This window comes from Populus nigra, chromosome 1, assembly GCF_951802175.1.
Source record: "Populus nigra chromosome 1, ddPopNigr1.1, whole genome shotgun sequence".
NCBI classification, from domain to species: Eukaryota; Viridiplantae; Streptophyta; class Magnoliopsida; order Malpighiales; family Salicaceae; genus Populus; species Populus nigra.
This window is the reverse complement of record NC_084852.1, coordinates 48501387-48522412: the sequence shown is the minus strand read 5'-3', so window position 1 is coordinate 48522412 and position 21026 is coordinate 48501387. Positions and strand designations below refer to the sequence as shown.

Below are 21026 nucleotides of genomic sequence, written 5' to 3'. Positions count from 1 at the left end.
ATGGCTGCTTGATTTCTTCTATTATTATATTCCTCAAAATGGAATGTTCTTCCACCTAAACAAAAGCATAGAGTAGCCCAGTTTTGTTGATCTTTCTATTAAAAAAAAATACAGAAATGAAGATATTTTTTCATGTCAAATAACCTTCCCAACGTTAATAAAACTCGAGCTTCTAAACGTTTGATCGTTAAAAAATCATCCCAATACAAAAGCATAAACGGCTAGTTAAGGCTCTATGAATGATTTCATACGATTCTCTGACACTTTATACCTAAAGAAAATTATACCATTTCTAATGTTTTGGTAAGGAGGACCTGTTTATGCGTTGCTTTGGTCGGTAATTGGAATATCTTCCTTGCTTTCACATCAATAGATGGTTTTAAATGTTCTCTTTTCTTTTATAGGGTTTTAAATGGTTGCCTTGAGATGAGTTAAGATCCTGCCCTTAACTTCTCCTGTTAGGACCATCTCTGGTCCAAAGATGAAATGGAAATGGCTAAAGTATTTGATATTCTAACCGAGAATTGACAGACAAGAACTAGTTTACTGCTTCAGACTGCTTGAAAAACTCCAGGGAAATATAATAGTACTAAAGTGGAAACTGCAGGGGATAAAAAAACAGAAGAAATTGATGGTTTTAGTTTCTTTCTCTGACTTGCATCTCCTAGCAAAAGAAAGTTGAAGAAAAGGGAATGGAAATTGCTTGCCAGTTCCATGGAGTAGATTCTACTGTGGAATCTTAATTGTGGAGGTTACTGACAAGTGAAAACTTACCAACTATTCAAAAGGGCAAAAAAAACCCTAGCAATTTGTATCATCTGATGTTTTTAAATTCAGAAATGCTGGGCAAGTAGATAGGGCATGGTTCTGAACAAAACCTGATTGGATGGAACCATGCCAGCTTCACTCTTGAATCCTCATAGGCTCCATTTCTTTCGGTGGAGAATGGATAAGGGGGGAAAAGGAGAGATGTCCATATCCAGCCTTCTAGACAATGCATGATGCATTTTGGCATGTTACTGTCTTGATATAAAAAAAAATGGAAACAATGGAGATAAAAGAGTATGCGTTCCCTATCTTTTCTATTTTGAAATGATTGAAATTCACTCCAAAACTATCTCAAATATGTTTTTGTCTCTTTTTTCCCAGCCAAACAAGTTATTATCCCTTGTTTTGCAAAATGATCAATATCGTTAATACTGTAAAGTGCTTTAGATAATCTGTTAGTGTAGTTTGCCAGAATTTCCACGTAAAAAAGCTTGGATTTCAGGCTGCAGCAGATCAGGAAAAGTATGACGAGAAAACGCACCTAAATCATCTTGTCCAAAGTAGTAACAGCAGGAGGCAGATGCCTAAACAACGAGATCTGTGTTTGTTTCGAATCCTTGAAATGGTTGTCGGCTTTCGGAAAAAAATGTTAATACAGGGAAAATTAACAATCTCCATTGATCTATAACAAGGATGAAAAGTACAAGCAAATAAGGTAAGGATTCCTTGGCTTATGTAAATCAAACTCATTGTTGAAAAAGGTTGTAAGAAACATAAGAACATATCTTACGGTTCTTTTCCTGTGTTGATGGGGTAGCAATGTCATGTTCGTCTGTGACAATGCCATGTTCTGTGGTATTTGTCCCAAAGCTCAACTCGTTAAGCTTAATTTTGTCCTTGGCAAAACACAGATTCCAAATTAGGGATTCTTAACTCTACTTAACCTCTGAAATTATGCAGATCAACCATGTAAATGACAAAATAAATATTTGTTTCATTGATTGACTGATTCCTTCAACACGCTAATTACAATTTAGAGAAATGTAAAACCTGTATAATTCACAACACTATAGAGCATATATACCACAGATCTTGCCCTAGATGAGCTGCATCATCCAAAGTTTAAGCCCTAAAAACAACATACCAAAAATCAAAATCTGGAAAACAAACAAAAAAGGAAAGAACTTCAAACTGATCCTCTAAGGATTCAATTTTCCCTATGCTTTTCACACTTGAAATCTTAATCAAAAAATTTAAAACCAATTTAGAAGCACTGCAAACACATCAAAAAAAAAACCTGGGAATCAGTGCTTCAAGACTCAACCTTGAAGGTCCTACTAACACAAGCTGATGGACTTTTCCTCAGTATTCTGTAATGTAGAGTGCTTGGGCACCCACCAGACCCTTAAACTCTTGTCAAGGCCACCACTGTAAAGCAAGAACCCACCACCAACAATATTAGGTGATGCTTGTAGACACTTGACAGGCCCTTCATGGCCATTTATGACCCCAACCTTGGAAAGCTTACCAAAAGCCTCTCTCTTCCATATACCAATATTCTTATCAGCTGATCCACTAAACAAAAACTCCCCCGCTAGACAAATGCACAAAACAGCCATTTGATGTGCTTTTGTCTCAGACACCATCTTCCAACTCACAAAATCATAACTCCCTTCCCACCCCATCACAAACCCATCTGATCCTCCTCCATAAACCCACTTTCCATCATCTGAAACAATCACTGAATTAAGCGAAACATCTTTATGACCCTCCAAAATCCCCTTCAAAGAATGTGAACTCTTTCCCTCTCTCCCCCAAGCCTTTATTTTCCCATCTGCAGATGCTGAATAAACTATCCCTTTACAGGCCACCAATCCATTTATAGCATCATCATGAGCCTTAATTGACTCCAAACACTTCAAATCTGATATTCTCCAAACCTTAAGAGTCTTATCCCAAGAACCAGAATAAACTAACCCATTATAAACAGCTAAACAAGAAATACTATCAGCATGTTCAATCCATAATTTCTTATGATGCCTCCTAGTTTGCACATAATTACTTTGCTTCATAAACTTTCCTAAATAATCCTTTGTAGTAGGAAGTGTATCAACAAGTCTAAACACATTTTCAGACCTCCTTGACACCTTCCATACTCTAATTCTACTATCTTGATGAGCAGTAAAAACCTTATTGCCAACAGAAACTAATGCCTTAACAGAACCATCACCTTGACCAAACTTTGTAAACAACCTCAAATCAGGCTGTTGCCAAACTATAATATCCTTGCCTTGAGAAGCACTTAGAATGAATTCCCCACATAAGGCCAAGCAAGAAACTGGTCCAACATGATCTGATAAAACAGCCAAAGGCCTATATGAATAAGCCCCAGATAGAGATTTGCTTGGATAATCATACTTGACATCTTGAAGCTCAAAACGAAATGATATTGCTGGGCTATCTTCACTGGCTTCACTGCTGCAAATACTGCTGCTGCTGCTAGTACTACTCATGCCAATAGTACTTGTAGCTGCTGCAAATAATAATGGAGTTGAATGAGTTGTGATTTCTGACACAAGAAGATCCATTGAAGCGACCGTAAACCAGTCTGGAATCTTGTTTCTTGGTCTGAAAAAAGGTTTTTCTTGGTCTTTGAGAGAGAAAGAGAGAGGAGCGGAGAGAGACTCGGGTTTCTTGACGGAAAGCTAAAGTATTTGGTGAGAGAGTATTTAAATGGTATAAGAAGGAGGTCCAACGGCTACTTTGAAAACGTTAGTTTGATCCTGAAAAAGTAAGCTAGGGACCTCCATTTTTTTAACTCTCTTTTATTTAATGGAGGATTGAGCTTAGCTGTTATGGGCCTTGGGGCTTTTATTAATTTCATTTTTTTTGCAATCATGACAATGATGTGAAATCTCTGTTCACTAGACACAAAATTCTTGTATCATAGCTATAAACTCCTCCTAATCTCCCCAGTTAACTCGATAATTTACTGAATCTGTCATGCTGAAACAACATCAAGAAACAATGCTATTTTGGTAAAAAAATAATAATAATTAACTCGCAAGCTCATGAAAAGACTCAACTCAACATGTAGAATCATCTAAATTTAACCAAGTTAACTTGTAAGATACTTTAACATCTTGTCTGGATTGATGGGTCACTCGATCGACCCAGCAATCTAGTTTCTAGTATGAATTATAGAGTCAAAATTAGCGTGGGATGCGAGCAACTAATGAAGTCTACGCAGCTTCCAAGAAAGGTCAAGCAGGGAGACAAGACCACCATGGTCCATTCTTTTCTACCAGAAACACAAGAGCTCAGACATTCTTCCTCGAAACCTGATACACCAAATCTTTGTTTTGAGCATCAAAAGGTTGCCTAATATTCTTCCAAGCAGAAAAAGAATGTTATTCTTTTCTTTCCAGAATCCCTTTTGCCCTAAACAAGTCCTAAAACCTCCCAACAAAATTCCTGATGTGGTGCCTATCTTGGTTAAGTAAGATTTAGTGGAGCACTAATCGTCGTTACATCACATGATTCACACGAATCACATTCTTGGTTCTTGATACACAGAAATTATTAGAGAGAGAAGTTCCAAAAGCTCACCTAAAGCTTCAAGTTCAATTAATCACAAGGGGAACCACTAGCTTCGATTATTGACACCACTATAACTATTCTTTATTAATATATTACTAACCTTGTTTATTGCATCCAAATTTTAAATTACTTCCAAAGCTAAAAGTGGCCGGTCATTAGATGTAATGAGAAAACCACATGCATTTCCTCCCTTTCGTTATCTTTCAATGTTATTATTACTTGTATTAAACTTGATTGACTCGGCAAATCATATTTAAGACCCGGATAACTTGTTTAATGTCTAATTTAAATGTCTAAAAAAAGCTTATTCAATTAGACTCAGTTAACTCGAGGCCGGTCCAACTTGCCTGCTATCCAAGTTAGGTGTCAAGAAAACTTAATTAGTTGGACTCAATTGACTCGAAAATTGATCTTCCAAGCCTAGGACGGGTGTTCAAAAACTAATCTAGTTAGTCTCGATTGACTTGGAATCCGATTAACCCATCACTTGGCCTAGGTTGGGTGTCAAAAAAAACTGACTCAGTTAAACCTAGTTGACTGGAGATCTGGCCAACCTGCTCCTTGGCCCAGGCCGAGTGTCAAAAGAAATTTATCAAGTTTGACCCTACCAACCCATCAAATCAACCCGTGACCCGGTTGAAGTCCAAGTTGATTTTTATTTTTATTCAAAATCATGTGATTTTAAATTTTTTTAATAAAAAATAATTATTGACCGACCCATCCCTCTGAATAACTATGATTATTATACTCCTAAACTTATAATGAATGAATGTGCTTGTGTTTCCCATCAAAAGATCAAGAGAAGTCGCCAGGAAAAGCATGGAATTATTCTACAAACAATTTAGGTTAAAAAAATTGGACTGAATTTACAATGCTAATTCTGTGTTCAAACATATATTAATCCTTCAAAAAAGGTTGGTAGACTTTGAGTACACCTTTGAACAATTTCTGAAGACTTTGGAAGCATGTTTTTTGATTTCCAATATGCTGTGCTTTTATTTTTAATGGTGTCAAGGCACGAGGCACCCCTATTGTAGCAGACATAGATTGGTCTTAGGACAAGTAGTCTCAAACCCCAAACTGGGTAGGTATTCTCAATTTTGTTGTCAAACAAATTCTTGTGTCAATTTCCCCCCTTCACTTTCAGAAATTTTCAATTAGATCTTTCGATCGGTACTTGGTCGTCGATTTCCTTGAATTTTATCCCCACCTACCCACCCACCCCACCCCTTGTTTTGTTGTCGATTTCCTTGAATTTTATTCCCTCCCCCTGTTTTGTTGTGAGAAACGACATTGTTTTATAGGGAACTTAACTTAAAGAATACTAATAGAAGGACCCAGTGGAAAAACCCGAATTGTTTAGGGATAAAATTGATACAAAAAATTGTTTGGGAAAAAAATGATATAATCCCAATAAATGGAGGGGTGTTTTTGAAGTTTGTCCTTGATTTTTTTATAAAAAAAAAAAGAAAAAAAAAAAAGAGGAATTGCTTTGAAGGCATTTGAAGCTGCAATGCATTAGCAGAAGCCGTCCAATGATAACAATTGTTCACTCAACTGCAACAGGTTTGGTCATTAGACATGGTTACAGAGTGACAGATGTTTCAGCTATGGAGAAAGTAGGATTTTCTGCTGCATTAATTTGGAGGAACCTTATTGTAAGCCTTAATTAAACAAGCTTTCTGATCCGTGCTTTACAAGAACATTGCCTGAAAGAAAGCAAATATATTTGTTTTGTTTCCTTCATGTAGCAAGTACATTGCATGAAAGTACATAGTATCCATGAATCCTCAATTGGATCCTTCTGTTAACAAATGTGCCAAAGCCTTTCCTCAACCGGGTTCCCAGCCTATAGATGAAGGTAGGAGTGTTTTCGATGGAAGGATCAAATTGGGGAACCTAATTGAGAAAAAGGGTTATAGATTGGGGCTAATTTGAGGTAATCCCTAGAATGAAAGAAAATTTCACATTCAATCTTGATTGTTTTACTGTTATTACTTGAAGGAAGCTCCATAACACATTAGCATTCACCAGCCAGTAGTTGGCAAACTGGATTTCATTTACCAACATTTACTCCATTTAAATAGTCAAACCCTAGCTGACTTTAAGTAAAAGATTGGTTTTTTAAGTTTGCCATGACATGGAGTTTTCATGATACTCTCCTTTAGAACAAATGCATTTACTAAACCAAAACCAAATTTAATCCTCCAATTTGGAAAGAGAAGAGGGAATAGAGACAAGGCCTCTGGCAGCCCAAACCGACAGTACCAAACCCAAAGACATTCTTCCACATAGATTCTCATGTTTCTTGAGCATTCATGAAGTTTTACCTTGTGTTACAAAGAAAAACTCTAACCTGAAACCTTCTGAAAGTAGAGGCATGGGTACTTCTTGAAAGTTGAAACATTTTCAACAAATTGGCAATACTGGAAAATGAGTGTTTATTGATATCATAACTAGGATGCAAGTCATTACCATCCTACAAAATTGCAGATATAAAACTTCAGACATTAAATAAATATCAACAAAAATGATGGTAACTTCTTAAAAAGCTGAGTCGATATTACTTTGCGAAACTACAGAAGCATATGCTTACAAGGCCCTAAGAAGCACATGTTTGCAGTGACAATATACAAAGGCAGACCCTAGTGGCATTCTCTCCCCCCATGTGTACTGATGCACAGATACACTGACCAAGAAAATATATCTTACAGAGTGGAGGAATTTCTGGACTCTTGCCTTTTATCATCCTGAGAGGAAGGAGGTAACGAAGGAGATGAGAATGCTGCGTGGTAAGAGGAGGAAGCAAGCTGCGCCAGCGCTGGAACAGCACCACCTGTAGCATTTCCAATGTTAGAATCTCAAAAGGCACTGTTACCCAAAACTAACAGAATCAATAGCAAGTAACTGATTTTCCCCTTTGGGCCAGGTCCATACAGTTTAATCGTATCGAATTGATAGACTGAGCAATATGCCAAAATAAACACCAAACTACCATTCAATCCACTCACAAAATTAATGCCTGCTCAGAACATTGAGACATGATAAAAATACATGTGCTTGAGCAGCTAACGACACACTGTTGCAAAGCAATAAGCAAAATTTTACTTTTACTAATCCAATAGATCAGCATCAAGACTAGCTATCGCAACTGGATCCCAAGAAAATGGGCTAAAGCGTCCAATGTCCATGAGAATGAAGTTCAAATGCTATCGAGTACAGGATATGGGGAACCACAGTTTCAAAATTTTATTTATTTTTGGCTTCTTACTGAAGAGAACCAGAGAATAAGTTGAAATTTGAAAAATGCATTAGCCTGCAATTCACATGCAGGTAACCAGCCAACCATTTTTGTTCTCTTGCAGGTAGACTGCCACCTCAAAAGACAGACAGCCTCAGCATCTACTCGCTATAGATCTTTAGTGATTAAATTAGTAGCTATGCAAGGAAATTCTAAGGAACAGAGTCCCAGAAGGATGCTTCCTCTTTCACCCCTTTGGAGATCATCGCACATCCCATAACAGTCAAAGGATATTTCTTATAGTCATGGCCATTTACAGAACAAGTCCCATGGATACAAAACACCATGTTCATTATGACATTCATTTAATTGAATGCCAGTAAAATAATGAATCATCCCACAAGAAAATTTAAAGATAGTATTGCTGACCTGCCAACCCCGCACAAGCTGAAGAGAATACTATTACAGGAGGTGCCTGCATGCACACAAAGACTTTGATTAGTAAACTAAAAACTGTTCAACAAGAAACTATATTGGACAAAGAACATGATTTTACAGAAGTTTCTGCATACATGGAAAACATATTAAGGTGATTGAGCACTCTAGGAGCCAAGAAGTTAGAAATGAATTCCCTGCTGAATATACATATAGAGAGACCAAGAGAAACCCTTTAATTTTTCTGGAAGTGTTTTCGAGGTTTAAGAGTCAAAGCATAATCAAATAGCCTCAAGACATGATTGCTTGAGAGGCCCTCTGTTTGTCGCCATCCTAGAATGATTATTCACTATACCAGGTCAAGTGCTCCCTCTCACATTCATGCAAATGCAATTATAGCCAGTACAAGGGGATCCAAAATGAAGGAGAAAGGAGGGAGCACTGCCTTGAGTATAGTGAATAATTTCTTTGCATTCTTTAGACAAAGCATATGCTTATCTCAAGGTTTTTTATTACAACCACTAGGCTTTAGCTTCATGGAATGGAATGAAAATTGAATACATTAAAACATTCTTCATTAATTGGGAGAGTATATATGAAAAGAATAGCAGGTACCACTTTATCAAGTTGCCAAAAAATTCCATCCAATGTTTTCTTTTCTTTTCTTTTCTTGGCATTGAGACTTTAGTTACTTCACTAAATTTTCTTTCTGCTATCTAAATATTATATTTCCTTTAATTAGTTAGGGAGATCCAACAATGCCTTTAAGTGATTGAAAATATATCATATCTTATATTATGTAGGCATGCATGCATGCATACATACATAAATAGAGAGGTGAAAACATTAAAGGCATTCCAGAAACTTACACCAATAAAGAAATGGAGCCACATTGGTCCTTTTACCCATCTCCGGACTACTGGCATCACTGCATCGACAGACATATTCATCAAAAAGGAAGGAAAAGAGAACAACTACCAGTTGTTGCATAATTTTATTAACAAAAAAAGGTTCCTTGCGGTCCAAGCCATGAAGTTAGAAAATAGCTACCATAAAGTAACTGTGATACTTAATGAAAAGCAATGCAGGTAAGAAGTGAAGAAAGATATAACAAATATCTTTGTAAGTTACACACATATTTGTGCAGGATGTGTGCACCAATCACATTTTTATTTGGTCAGAAAACCATATGGGAAAAAGAATTGTCAAACATTTATAATCTGAAATGGTATAAAGAAAGGCAATTTGCAATGAAATTACAATCTATGAACTAAAGTTCAAACAATAAAAAGGCTTGTCGACTGAAGCAATTTGGTGCTCTCTTTCTTCCCCAGAGCTGGCCTTTCTACCCGCATGATGATTCAAGATATAAAACACAGTATTCATGGAAAGTATATAATGAATGCAGATTGGCAACAAGCAAGGCAGATGCTAAATTGCAACTAGCAGGTCCTTTTTTTCCAGTATTCAGTGCAAAGCATTGCCTTTCTGGTATGTGGGCCACTTCCAGAATCACACTTGTATCTTTCATTTGCATTGTTGTTCTAGATGGAAAACACAGACTTGATGAGTTCAGCAAGATGATACTCCATTGCTTTAGTTTGACAATGGTTTTATGGTTGACGAAGATCCCACTCTACCAATTTATAATGGCACTCCACTAATAGTGAAATAAATGTTTTTGGATATTCGCTGAAGTATAGTGCTGTTATAAGTTGATGGATTGCCATCATCAATGCCCTGGTTTTGTTTTCTTTCTAGTTTTTATTTCTCTCCCTCCTTTTCTTCTTCTGTTACTCCTTATAAACATTAATGGACAACTTGGTACTGAACAAAGAAAAAAAATATAAGGAAAAATGTGTGCCAAAGACTAAATAGAAGACAACAAAGCCATATAATAGCTGAACATCATACACAATAAGAATTTAATAATAAGAGCAGAAAGATGGTCAGATAATATCAATTATCAACTTAACCAAATCAACAACAGATAGCAAAGAGTGCAAGAAACAGAAACCCATACCATGGTTGAATCCATAAAATGCACTTGTTGTACCACCAACAGCAGAGCCAATCTAAACCAAAACAGCAAAAAGAAAATATAAGCCCCACCCTCTATCGTTTAGAAGAAACTCCTGTAGCATAAACTCAATAACAGTTAGTGTGCCACTACAAGCAATCCCGTCAAATACATGAAAGTAGTGATTGGTTACTGAACCCATAACCCAATTCCATTACCTCAGAAAAATCAATCAAACTTTCAAAACTAAAAAAGGGAACAGTCAATATGTGACATAAAGCAACCTCGTTTACACAAATAAACCTAAAGTGCTACTATATGTACTTCCAAATTATACTACCACATTTTAATCCTAGACATGCCACCCACAAGTCCAATAATATTTGAGTGCAGAGTAGGCACTACAGATAGAAGGATCATCTGATTACATGCTCTCTTTTACAGTGCCCACAATTACCTAAAATCTGAAGACAGGAAAAATCATAAAAAGTATTTACCATGGAAAAGCTATCTCTGATTAGAGGTCGAACAGTCCATTGACTAGTTTCCTGCAATCAGAAAAAATAAAAAAAAAAACAGACAAGAGTAGATTAATATTTTATATTTCAAGGTATCAATGAATTATGCAATGAAAGATAGATTCAAAATTATGCATTATACAATATTGAGCTGTGGAAGAGGGTACCATCTCTTTGGTCAGAGGGCCAGCACAGTGATGGCATCGCAAACTACTTTGAGGATTTGACTTCGATTCTGACATTGATAATCTTTACATAAACGCACCAAATTTAAACGGTTTGGCTTTCAATCTGCCACAGATAAGCACACAACAACTCAACATACACAACCAAAGTACAACAATCCATCATATTAACAGAAAATTCCAATCACCCCAAAAAACATTATCCTCTTTTAAAACAAAAAAAATATGAATTTCTACTTAAGTGGGTTTTTCTTAAATGTGCAATATCCTCTTTTAGAACAAAAAAAATATGAATTTCTAAAACTACTTAAGTGGGTTTTTCTTAAATGTGCAAAAAAGACCTCTCAAAACTCAAGATTGTGAAAAACTCAGTTTGCAACCTTAAAAACAAGTATTAGCCAAAAACCCTACAAAAGTATCAAACTTTAGCATACAATACACCAAACTTAACTATCTACATATACATTACACTATATGGCATTCCCGAGAGGCTGAATAAGATAATCATCAATGAAACAGCAACAGAAACCAATAACTATCTATATATACATTACACTATTGGGGATTTTGATAAATTCTCGATTAAACATGCCTAATTAGGTTAGATCGTGGTAAAAAGGTCTCCTGGAAACCCTCAATTTTATCGATTGAACAGCCTAAAACCAATATTCAAAGTCTCGATCGAAAAATAATTGTTACCTGCGTTATTGAGTTCCAGGCAAAAGAGAGGGAATCTACACGAGATAAGAACACAGGAAATATGGAAATCAGAGAAAGCAGATGATCTGTTGATTTATTTTTCAGTTCTTCGTTTTAGTTGAGAAACACAAGAGAGAGAGAGTCACGAGTGATCGGGAGGAAGAGAATGAGCGTGTGAGGTGATTAAGTTTTCTTGCATTATATTATATATATAAGAGGGCACTTTAGTCATTGTATTATTTTATTTTATTTTTATCCCAATACCAAAAATGTAATTTATAAAAATACTGAGAAAAAATAAAATTCAGAAAAAATTTTATTGGACACCAACATGAAAAGTTGAGAAATCTAAATTGTTTAGGATAAAATTGATATAAGAAATTGTTTAGAATAAATAAATATCACCAAGAATAAAGATTTGAGAATAACATTTGTGTTTTTACTTTTAAAACATCATCTTGCATAAAATCCATTTAGCAACAAAAAAAAATAATTTATATATATTTCTACATTATTTTAATATAATAATATAAAAAACAATTTAAAAAAATATTATTCTGCTCCAATCCCAAACACAATTCCAAACACACATGGCTATGGACGGTGGCAAGAAAGAACTTAACAATACTCACAAAGAAGGCACTCTTGTTCATTTGTTATTACAAGATTTGTTCAGATTTTTACATGGAAAGCTAAAATGAAATTGCATGAGAGGAAAGACACGAAAACGGCACCGCCTTGCATTTACAGAGGCAACTAGAAGAAAGTCTTCTGACTACTCCCATGTTAGTGATGTTGCTACAAATGCAACCCTGGAACGATCGAGTATTTCCTTCAGCGAGGCTGGTGGATGTTCAGTGCAGTGCGCTTGCCAGAAACGCAGTGCAGTGGCTTCGTTTGGTACTTTGTCGGGGTTCTTGGAGATCTGGGATTTCTGTCCTTGGGAGATTTTGGCACGTTTAGGTCATTCAGCAAAGCTTTCACATCCACTAGGAAACCTGTTTTTCACAACAAAATTACTATTACTCTTCCTGAACGCCATGATAGTGCTTGGAGGAGGATGATATACAGCTTCAGAAAATGAAATGGTGGTTTGTTCCATCGCTATTGATACGAAGATCAAGTTTAACTACCGAAAAGAGCAGTGATTAACTTCGAAGTGATTGAAGTTCAATCTCCCGATTCATCATGTTATGCATGTTGTAGCTAGTACTCGAATCGTGCATTAAGAACACAAATGCTATTACCATGCATCAAACCCTCCATTTTCGAAATTGAAGACAACAAACACAAAACCAATACAATCTGAAATCATTCAACCTAAATCCAATCCAATTTTGATAAGAAAAGGGTCGTCGTAAGATAAATTACCATTTAGAGGCTTCATTTCAACTTTGGGATCGGTAGCACTGAAGTCAGTTTTCTCTTCAGCTTCAGCCAACATGACCATCTCCTCAAATTGAGCTTCCAAGTTAGAAAACTCCTCAACACCAACATCCAAATCCTCCGGCAGCAAATCCGTAAGGTCATCATCAGCACCGGCACTTCCATCAAAACTCCCCTCCGGATGCTGACTCAACCAGAAGTCCCTGAACCAAGTCGAAGTTTTCACGAGCTCCCACCATTCCGGCGAGAAATCCTCCACTTGTCGATATACATTAGGAATAAAGAGAGGTGCATTGGGATTCAATGTCGATCTTCCAGAAACCAAAGTTGCCATTTCACCACTTTTTCGCCAATCAATCCAGTCACAACACCAGTTAATTTACCTAAAACAACAACCAAGAATCAATCTTTATTAACAAACTCCACCAATAATCACTTAGAAACCAATACTCAGTCAAATCCAAACACCTCCTTAACAAAGATCATGAATCCAAGACTCAATGGAACTACAAAAACACCTCACAGATCATCACAAAACAAAAGAAATCCAAAAACAAAAACACCAAGACACACAAAAAGATCAAGAAAAATCCAAACCCCAGAACAAAAAATCCATCTATATCATCACTAAAACGATAAAGCAATGAACTTTAAACCTCTCATCAACAATTCAACCAAAAAGAAAAGAAAAACTCAAAATCTACATAAGCAAAGCAATCAGATCATTATTATTGCCTTACCTTTCGATCCAAAAAGAACTTGAATGTGTCCTGTGGCAAAGAGAACGGTTTACTGACACAGAATCTAGTAGAAATTATTGCCGTTAATGGATACAAAGAGGGAATCTTGACAATAAGAAAGATACATTGCCGAGCCTGGTCGGTTTGGTTTCAGAACCTGAGGTTTGGGTTTTTAAAGCGAAGACACCGGTAAATCGGTGATTAAATGGACACGTGGTGGGTGATTAGGAATTTTGGCTGTGGATAAAGGATGATGACTAGATCTTTCGTTTGGGAAACAAAAACGACGGTGGAGAGGGTTTGGTGGGCATCGGACGGTTGATTTGCGGCTACTGGGGAAGATATTTTTGTCTTTTTAAATTTGAAGTTCATCATGTGAAAGAATTGTTTTTAAAGGGGTTGAATGTAATTTTCTTTTTGTGTCTATCTCTATCCTATAAATATTTATAATGTAGAAAAGAGATAAATATGAAAAACAATTAAAAAAAAATATATTTTTTAATGTAATGTTAAAATACTATACAATTTTTTAATAATTATCTTAGGAACAATTGTTAAATTCCAAAAATGATCTAAATATAGGGTTAATTTTTAAGTTATTTGAATTAATTTGAATTATTTTTTTTCTTAAAACAGTAATAGCATTTTTTATATATTTTTTGGATAAGTTTACCTGGATTATTTAAACTATTAAAAATTTGGTTGAGTTAAATGAATTTTATTAAATAAATATGTTATTTAGTTTAACTAAAATTTAATATAGATTAAACTTGAATCCTAAATTTTCTAAATTATGATTAAGTATAACAATTATAATTATTGGTGCGGGTATATACATAAAATCTAACAATTGTTGCATTTAATTATTTATTTCAAGAGGTTCAAGCTTCAAACACGTTTTGGGAGGAGAAGTCATGAGGCCATCCATACTCTTCAAGTTGATTTTACTTAATTTATGCCATGTTTGTTTTCTGAAATTTATTTTTTAGAAAATCACTTTCCAAACTTTCCTGTGTTTGTTTGCCATTAAAAAAATTGGTCAACGGAAAACACTTTCCGGTCAACGGAAAACACTTTCCAGTCAAAGAAAAATTTGATTTGGTTTATAGGAAAGTGTTTTTCCTTTTGATTGTGTTTGTTTTCCCAAACTTTCATGTGTTTGTTTGCTATTGGAAAAGTTGGTCAACGGAAAACACTTTCCAGTCAAAGGAAAATTTGGCTTGGTTTTCAGGAAAGTGTTTTCCTGAAAAATTTGGGCGGAAAACACTTTTCGGAAGTTGTGAAAAATTTAGAAATGTCATTATTTGCTGATTTTATCAAATTTGATCCTCAAACTTTTGATTGCTATATATAATTTGTTTTGAATATTTATTTTTCAATTTCATCTCTTAAAATTTAATTTTTATATTAATTTTGGTTCTTATTTTTATAATTGCTATTTGCTTTTTCCTTATCATTTTTTTATTGAAATTTTTTATCTATCAAATTTGGTCATCATTCTTTTGATTTTTACTTATTTTATTTGAAATAATTTATGAAATGTTAATTATTATTATTTTAATTTCTTCACCTTTCATTTTTTTAATTTTTTAGATTTAATCTCTATTATTTTGATTATTATTTATTTTATTTGAGATAATTTATGAAATTATATTTTTTTTTCAATTTCATTCTCATTCAACTTTTTAATTTGTAAGATTTGTTTCTTATTATTTTAATAAACTTGAAAAAATAAAACATTAATAAGTTATTTTCCAGCTCATTTTCCATAACATAACCAAACACTGAAAAGTGTTTTCCAACTTATTTTCCATTACACTACCAAACATCAGAAAATACTTTTCCAGAATTCACTTTTTTGGAATTCACTTTCTTCGAAATTCATTTTTCAAAAGAAAACTACTTTTCTGCTGGCCATACTTATGAAAAGATTTCAACTATTTGATTTATAGAATTTTTTTAAATAATTGTTTTTTGTTTATACAAGCCTATTTTTTACCACAGTCTGGACCTCAAAGAGGATCCAAAAACAAGCCTGTACCTAGGCTCGTAGCCTGGGCAAGCACCAGACCTCCTAGTTTGACTCAGATATCATGCCTGGCTCCACGCTGGACAGGTAACTTGGTGCCAAGCACGAGGCTTGGAACCAAGCACGCCAGGCACGAGGCTTGGATCCCAACACCACGATTGACTCCTGGCCTTACATCGTACCACAGGTCGAGCCAAATGTAATAAGTTTAGTTGTTCGAGGTGTGAAATTATGTTATATGATAATTTAAAATATTTTTTTTTGAAAATATATTAAAATAAAATTAATTTATTTTTAAAAAATTATTTTTGATATTAGTATATAAAAAAATTAAAAAAATTTTATTTTAAATAAAAAAAATATTTTTTAAATTTTTAAAAACTATAATTTTCACCCCATTCTCAAACAAAACCTAATAATAATTATAGGTCATTCTCAAGACTGAGACAAACAAGCACCATATTCGAAATTCTAAACAAATTCAAAGGGCTTAATTATAATTTTTTTTCCCTCTTCTGTTTATGCAAGGTACAGGAGTTATTACTATTAATTTCCATCAACAAACACATTAATTAAATAGCAATTAAAATAGCTAATTTATTCTAAAATAATTAAAATGGCTAATTTACGTTCTTGTCGTAGGGATGGAAAGATGAAACTAGACGAGTAAAATAGAAATATTTATATATTTCATTGCTTCATCATATTATAACAAGAGTTTTTATCTCCAGCTGATCATACAACTTGAGCTACTAATATTTATTTTAATTTTATGAGTAACTCTCGAAGCCATAGCTTTGCATGCAGATGCCCGATATTCTCTCCTCATGGAACTGTGTAGCCTGCAATGAATCAAAAAAATAAATATAAATAAGAAATGCAGAAGTTAGCAATGACTAGCGTGAAAGAGAGAGAGAAAGTAATTCTATAGTAATAACAACAGATCCAGCGATCGACCCGGTTCAAAAACAATATCAGAATTGGATCGAGTCCTATAACACTGAGTAACAGTACTACTTACTTCCACATTTCATGCCATGGTCAAGTGGTTTGCCGCAAGAGGCAGCAACATGAACAACTTTTCCCATGTCAACGACAGCTTCAATCTCCCCAGTGATGTATTTACACACACATGGGATATCAACAGACTTGATCACGCTGCAACATTCTTGAGATGGGTCCTGTTGTGGCCCAGCCCTTTGAACAAACCTTGCACATTGAGTTATTAGCCCTTGTAAGTCACCTTGGCATCCTTGGCCACGGGCTACATGGTCACTGGAAATGAGTATTCCAGTCATGGCAAAAACAGCCAAGACCATCATGGAGTTGATGTTCATGATTGCCATCGCTTAATTTAATTTCCTCTCTCTAGCTACCCCTCTGGCTGTTGTGATTTTCTGAGTATGAACATGGTGGGATTGACATGGCTGGTTTATATAGAGATTTTGAGGAAGGGGGTTAGGGTCGTCAGTTTCTTGATTTGCATGGATTTTGTGACTCAAGGTGGTCCAATTTGAGCATATATTATACGTTACTCTCTTTGTTTGGTAATCTTGAAACGAGTTGCATGTGAAACACTTTGAATTTTTTACTGGAGTAAAGGGAAATTGAGGACTTTGCTCGTTTATTTTGGGCGCTGCTTGTGGTGTGAGCCCATGCGTTATTTTTGAAACTCGTAACAGATTTCATTTTTCTTGTGAATGAAAACGTTCATCGAGCAAAGAAGTCATCCCATCTTTACAAGTTTTCTGCAATTTGCATTGAATGATCTGGACAATCCGAGCAATCAATTTTACTTTTGTATAATTTTTGCTTCGTGAGCTCTTTTCTTTTGTTTCTTCCATAGCTTTTTTTTTTGTTTTTTTGTAGGTTTAACGAAAGGTATAAAGAGCCTCAAACTATATAAAGGGAGTAACTCTCTTCTTTACACATAATTACGCTATAGTACTCAGGGAGTGTTTGGTTTTCAAAAATTTAGATTTTGTTTTGTTTAAAATAAATTTTTTTAATATTTTCAAATCATTTTAATATGCTAATGTCAAAAGAAGTGTTTGGAAACACGATGTAAACCGTATTCTCAAAATTTTTAAAATGTATTTTTTGTTTTGCTTAAAATGAATTATTTTTTTGTTTTCAAATCGTTTTGATGTGCTGACGTTAAAAATAATTTTTTAAAAATAAAATAATTTTATTTTATTAATGTATTTTTAAGCAAAAAGAATTTTGAACTATCATCGCTACCACAATCCTAAACAAGCTTTTAAATTCAATCCGGTTTAATGTATCGACTCATAATCTAGAAAATTAACTATGAACAAGACTTCAAATTCCATGTTGCCCTCCACCGACTTTCTAACATTTTTTATGATTATCATGCTGTCAAAGAACTATCTCAATCTAGTAGCTTAAACTGTTAGATGAGGTTTCAGGATATGATTTATATTATTCTCTAACATACTCCCTCAAGTGAAAGCTTTTTTGGCTTGAAACTTGCACAGACCTATATTACCTTGTGCTTAATTTTTATCAAATAAATGAGGATGGTGAGATTCGAACTCGTGACCGCTTGATTATCATAACTTTAATACCATATCAAAGAACTATTTCAATCCAATAACTTAAATTATTATATAAAATTCTACGAAATAAATTTATATCATTTTTTAACCCATACGATATCAAAATACATGAGCAGTCATTTGTCAACAATCCTTATAGACACTGATATATCTTCCCGTCAAAATTTGCCGAGCTTAATGCTTTGGTTGGATTACAGCTTCCATACCAAAAATGTTGCAAATCAAATAAAAAGGTGAAGCTAAAAAGAAAACCAAAATTGAAGAACAGGAGGAAGGAAACAACCATATAGCCACCGTCTCCCTTTCACCTTACTCATAGGCAACAAATTATTCAGCAACCATTTTGATCGATGCTCATTCTTCCCACTTTGGCATTCATAGCTTTGGAAGAAAAGGATGCCTTGAATTATTTTTCCTGTGCTATGTTCGAGCTCGGTCAACGAATTAAATGGAAAAAGGTTGATCCATTCATCACTTATAACTTGACGGGTTTTAAATTAAATTAAAAAAAAAATTAACTTAGTCAAACCACTAGATTTTCAGCGACCCGGTTAAGGTAGATAAGCCCTCTCCAGTTCAAACCATGCTCGATCAACATCAATAATTTTTTTTTAAGCAAGATAAAAAAATAAAATGACACGATTTTAATAAAAATTAATTGATTGATGTTGATTCATTAACATGTGAATTGACTTGATGATATGGTAATTAACTCAAATGCCTTTTCAAGTTGATTTCTAGATCAGGTCTTGTAATTATGGTTTTAATAATTATAAAATACTCTAAATTAAATTTTATCTCTCGAAAGTAGTTTTTTTTTGTATTAAGTGTATGATTCTTATATTTTTTCTATGTTAGAATTTATTCTAATTATATGGAAAGTAAATTGATTTACAAATTGAACTAATTTTAAAAAAATCAACTGTTTTGAAATTAATTAGAACTTAAGATTGTGTGAATATTTTCAAGTTTAATAGGCGATGATCAGGCAAAGCCAAAAAAAAAATGTTTAAGGCTCAAAAAGACGTCCCCAAGCACTCGAATGATCACTCCATTAACAAGTCTATATATATATATATATATATATATATATATATATATATATATATATATATATATATATATATATATATATATATCCAAATCAAGCACAGTCCACACATATCAAGGCATCTTCAACAACAAAATCCATTTGAAAAACAGTAGCTCAATACATCAACTTGAATATTTTAAAATCCTCGTTAATTATTCAATACATCAACTTGAATGTTTATTCTAGTCCAGTAATTAGTAGCTCATAGCCATAACTTGGGAGTGTAGATGTCACCACTTTCATGGAATGGTGAAGCCTGCAATAAATCATGGAAAAATAGTTAGCAATTGCAGCGCATTCATAATGAAGATCCCAACTAAGATAAATAAATATCATTATTAATCAACTAAAAATCTTGATCAAGAAATAAAGTTAATAAACACAATCAGAATATGATCTAAAACCCAAGTTACGAGATGAATCAGCTGACCCGAGTTGATACGAATCAATAAAAAATAATATTTTTTTAATAATTTTTTAAAAAATTATTATTTTAAATATATTTCTTTTTAAATCAAACAAGATTTTGAAACTTAAAACTAATTCGCTAGTTAACCTGAATCAATTTTAGGATAACATTTTTTGAAACCCAATTCAAGTTAAAATCTAGTCAGAACTACCTATCTAAACAAAATTTAATAACAGTGAAATTTATTCCGAGTGAGTTTTTTACGAAAACAATAGCAACTTACTTCCACATTTGGTGCCATGTGCGAGTGGTATGCCACAATATTGAGCAACATGGGCCACTTTTGCCATATCAATGACAGCTTCAATGTCGTTAGTGACTTGCTTACACACACAAGGGACATCGAGAGTCTTGATTGTATTGCAACAGTCGGGAGATGGGTCTGTTTGTGGCCCTTGTATCTGAACATACTTGGAACATTGTGTAATTAAACCTTGGAAGTCACCATGGCATTCTTGGCCAAGGGCTACATTGTTGCTCGGAATCAGAATTCCGATCACTGCGAGAATGGCTAGGATCATAAAGTAGTGGACATTCGAGATAGCCATATTCTCTTCTCCCTCTCCGGTCTTGGTTGTTGTTTGAGTGTGAGCAGGGTGGTAAGCATGGCTTGTTTATATAGGGTTTTGAGGGTGGGTGTGTTTTATGCATGCTCAAGATTGGTTCATAATTTGGCAGATAATATGCTTTTGCTGTTGAAATGCCTAACATGTGAAACACTTCAAGATTCAAGCATTCGAGGGATTCAAGGGACAAGTGAGGGTTTTGCTTGCTTTGTTTTAGCTAGTTGTTGAGGTGGACCATATTGTGTGAGTCTAGGCATTATAATTATTTATTTATTTTTTTATATTAAAGATAAAGAGCATTCTCATATCAGCTTTCATATAAAAAAATTCTTTTGTTCTTCCTTTATGCTTAAATCTCATCTTTCAAACCAAGTTTATATTGTGTTTTTTTTTTTAATTTTCTCCTCATTTTTTATTAATTTTTTTTCCCTTTTTGTTTTAGTTGTTTTTTTTAATTTAACCTTCTAACCAAAAAAATTAGTTATCCTCTAATTTACTTTTTATTTAGATTTTTGCTCTCATTATTTTAATTATCATTTTTTATTTTAGATCTTTTTATTTAGTTAATTTTTTTCCCTGTTATATATGTTCTTCAGTTTTTATTGATTCGGTCCAATTTTTTTATTCAATTTCATGCTTTCATTGTTTTTTTTTCCAAGGTATTCTGATCTTTTTCTTTTTTAAATTTGTCTATTTAA

The 21026-nt window shown here is 34.0% G+C and overlaps 5 protein-coding genes across 6 annotated transcripts; all 5 read right to left on the bottom strand.

Annotated features, from left to right (window-relative positions):
• Positions 1 to 1742: 1742 nt before the first annotated feature.
• Positions 1743 to 3528, bottom strand: LOC133681170 (protein JINGUBANG-like). Of its 2 annotated transcripts, none has more exons than XM_062104329.1 (2): positions 2066 to 3528; positions 1743 to 1897 (listed from the first exon to the last, which is right to left on the bottom strand). In XM_062104329.1, the coding sequence occupies exon 1, from the start codon at positions 3354 to 3356 to the stop codon at positions 2106 to 2108; it is 1251 nt and encodes a 416-aa protein (XP_061960313.1). In that variant the 5' UTR covers positions 3357 to 3528; the 3' UTR covers positions 1743 to 1897; positions 2066 to 2105. The 2 variants fall into 2 exon arrangements, with proteins under 2 accessions (XP_061960313.1, XP_061960314.1); XM_062104330.1 differs by having other exon boundaries at positions 2093 to 3528.
• Positions 3529 to 6531: 3003 nt separating this feature from the next.
• On the bottom strand, positions 6532 to 11657 carry LOC133696070 (uncharacterized). The gene is made up of 8 exons (XM_062118107.1): positions 11467 to 11657; positions 10750 to 10873; positions 10562 to 10612; positions 10068 to 10119; positions 8914 to 8972; positions 8039 to 8084; positions 7108 to 7204; positions 6532 to 6847 (listed from the first exon to the last, which is right to left on the bottom strand). The coding sequence occupies exons 2-8, from the start codon at positions 10822 to 10824 to the stop codon at positions 6778 to 6780; spliced, it is 450 nt and encodes a 149-aa protein (XP_061974091.1). The 5' UTR covers positions 10825 to 10873; positions 11467 to 11657; the 3' UTR covers positions 6532 to 6777.
• A 413-nt stretch (positions 11658 to 12070) lies between these two features.
• On the bottom strand, positions 12071 to 13748 carry LOC133690091 (protein EARLY RESPONSIVE TO DEHYDRATION 15-like). Its single transcript, XM_062110275.1, has 3 exons — positions 13593 to 13748; positions 12838 to 13235; positions 12071 to 12464 (listed from the first exon to the last, which is right to left on the bottom strand). Exons 2-3 carry the CDS (start codon positions 13184 to 13186, stop codon positions 12301 to 12303), a joined length of 513 nt encoding a protein of 170 aa, XP_061966259.1. The 5' UTR covers positions 13187 to 13235; positions 13593 to 13748; the 3' UTR covers positions 12071 to 12300.
• Positions 13749 to 16634: 2886 nt separating this feature from the next.
• LOC133701578 (uncharacterized) lies at positions 16635 to 16967 on the bottom strand. Its single transcript, XM_062125535.1, has one exon. The coding sequence runs from the start codon at positions 16965 to 16967 to the stop codon at positions 16635 to 16637; it is 333 nt and encodes a 110-aa protein (XP_061981519.1).
• Positions 16968 to 19532: 2565 nt separating this feature from the next.
• On the bottom strand, positions 19533 to 20310 carry LOC133682644 (protein LIM3-like). The gene is made up of 2 exons (XM_062106081.1): positions 19986 to 20310; positions 19533 to 19549 (listed from the first exon to the last, which is right to left on the bottom strand). Exons 1-2 carry the CDS (start codon positions 20308 to 20310, stop codon positions 19533 to 19535), a joined length of 342 nt encoding a protein of 113 aa, XP_061962065.1.
• Between the last annotated feature and the right edge of the window lie 716 nt (positions 20311 to 21026).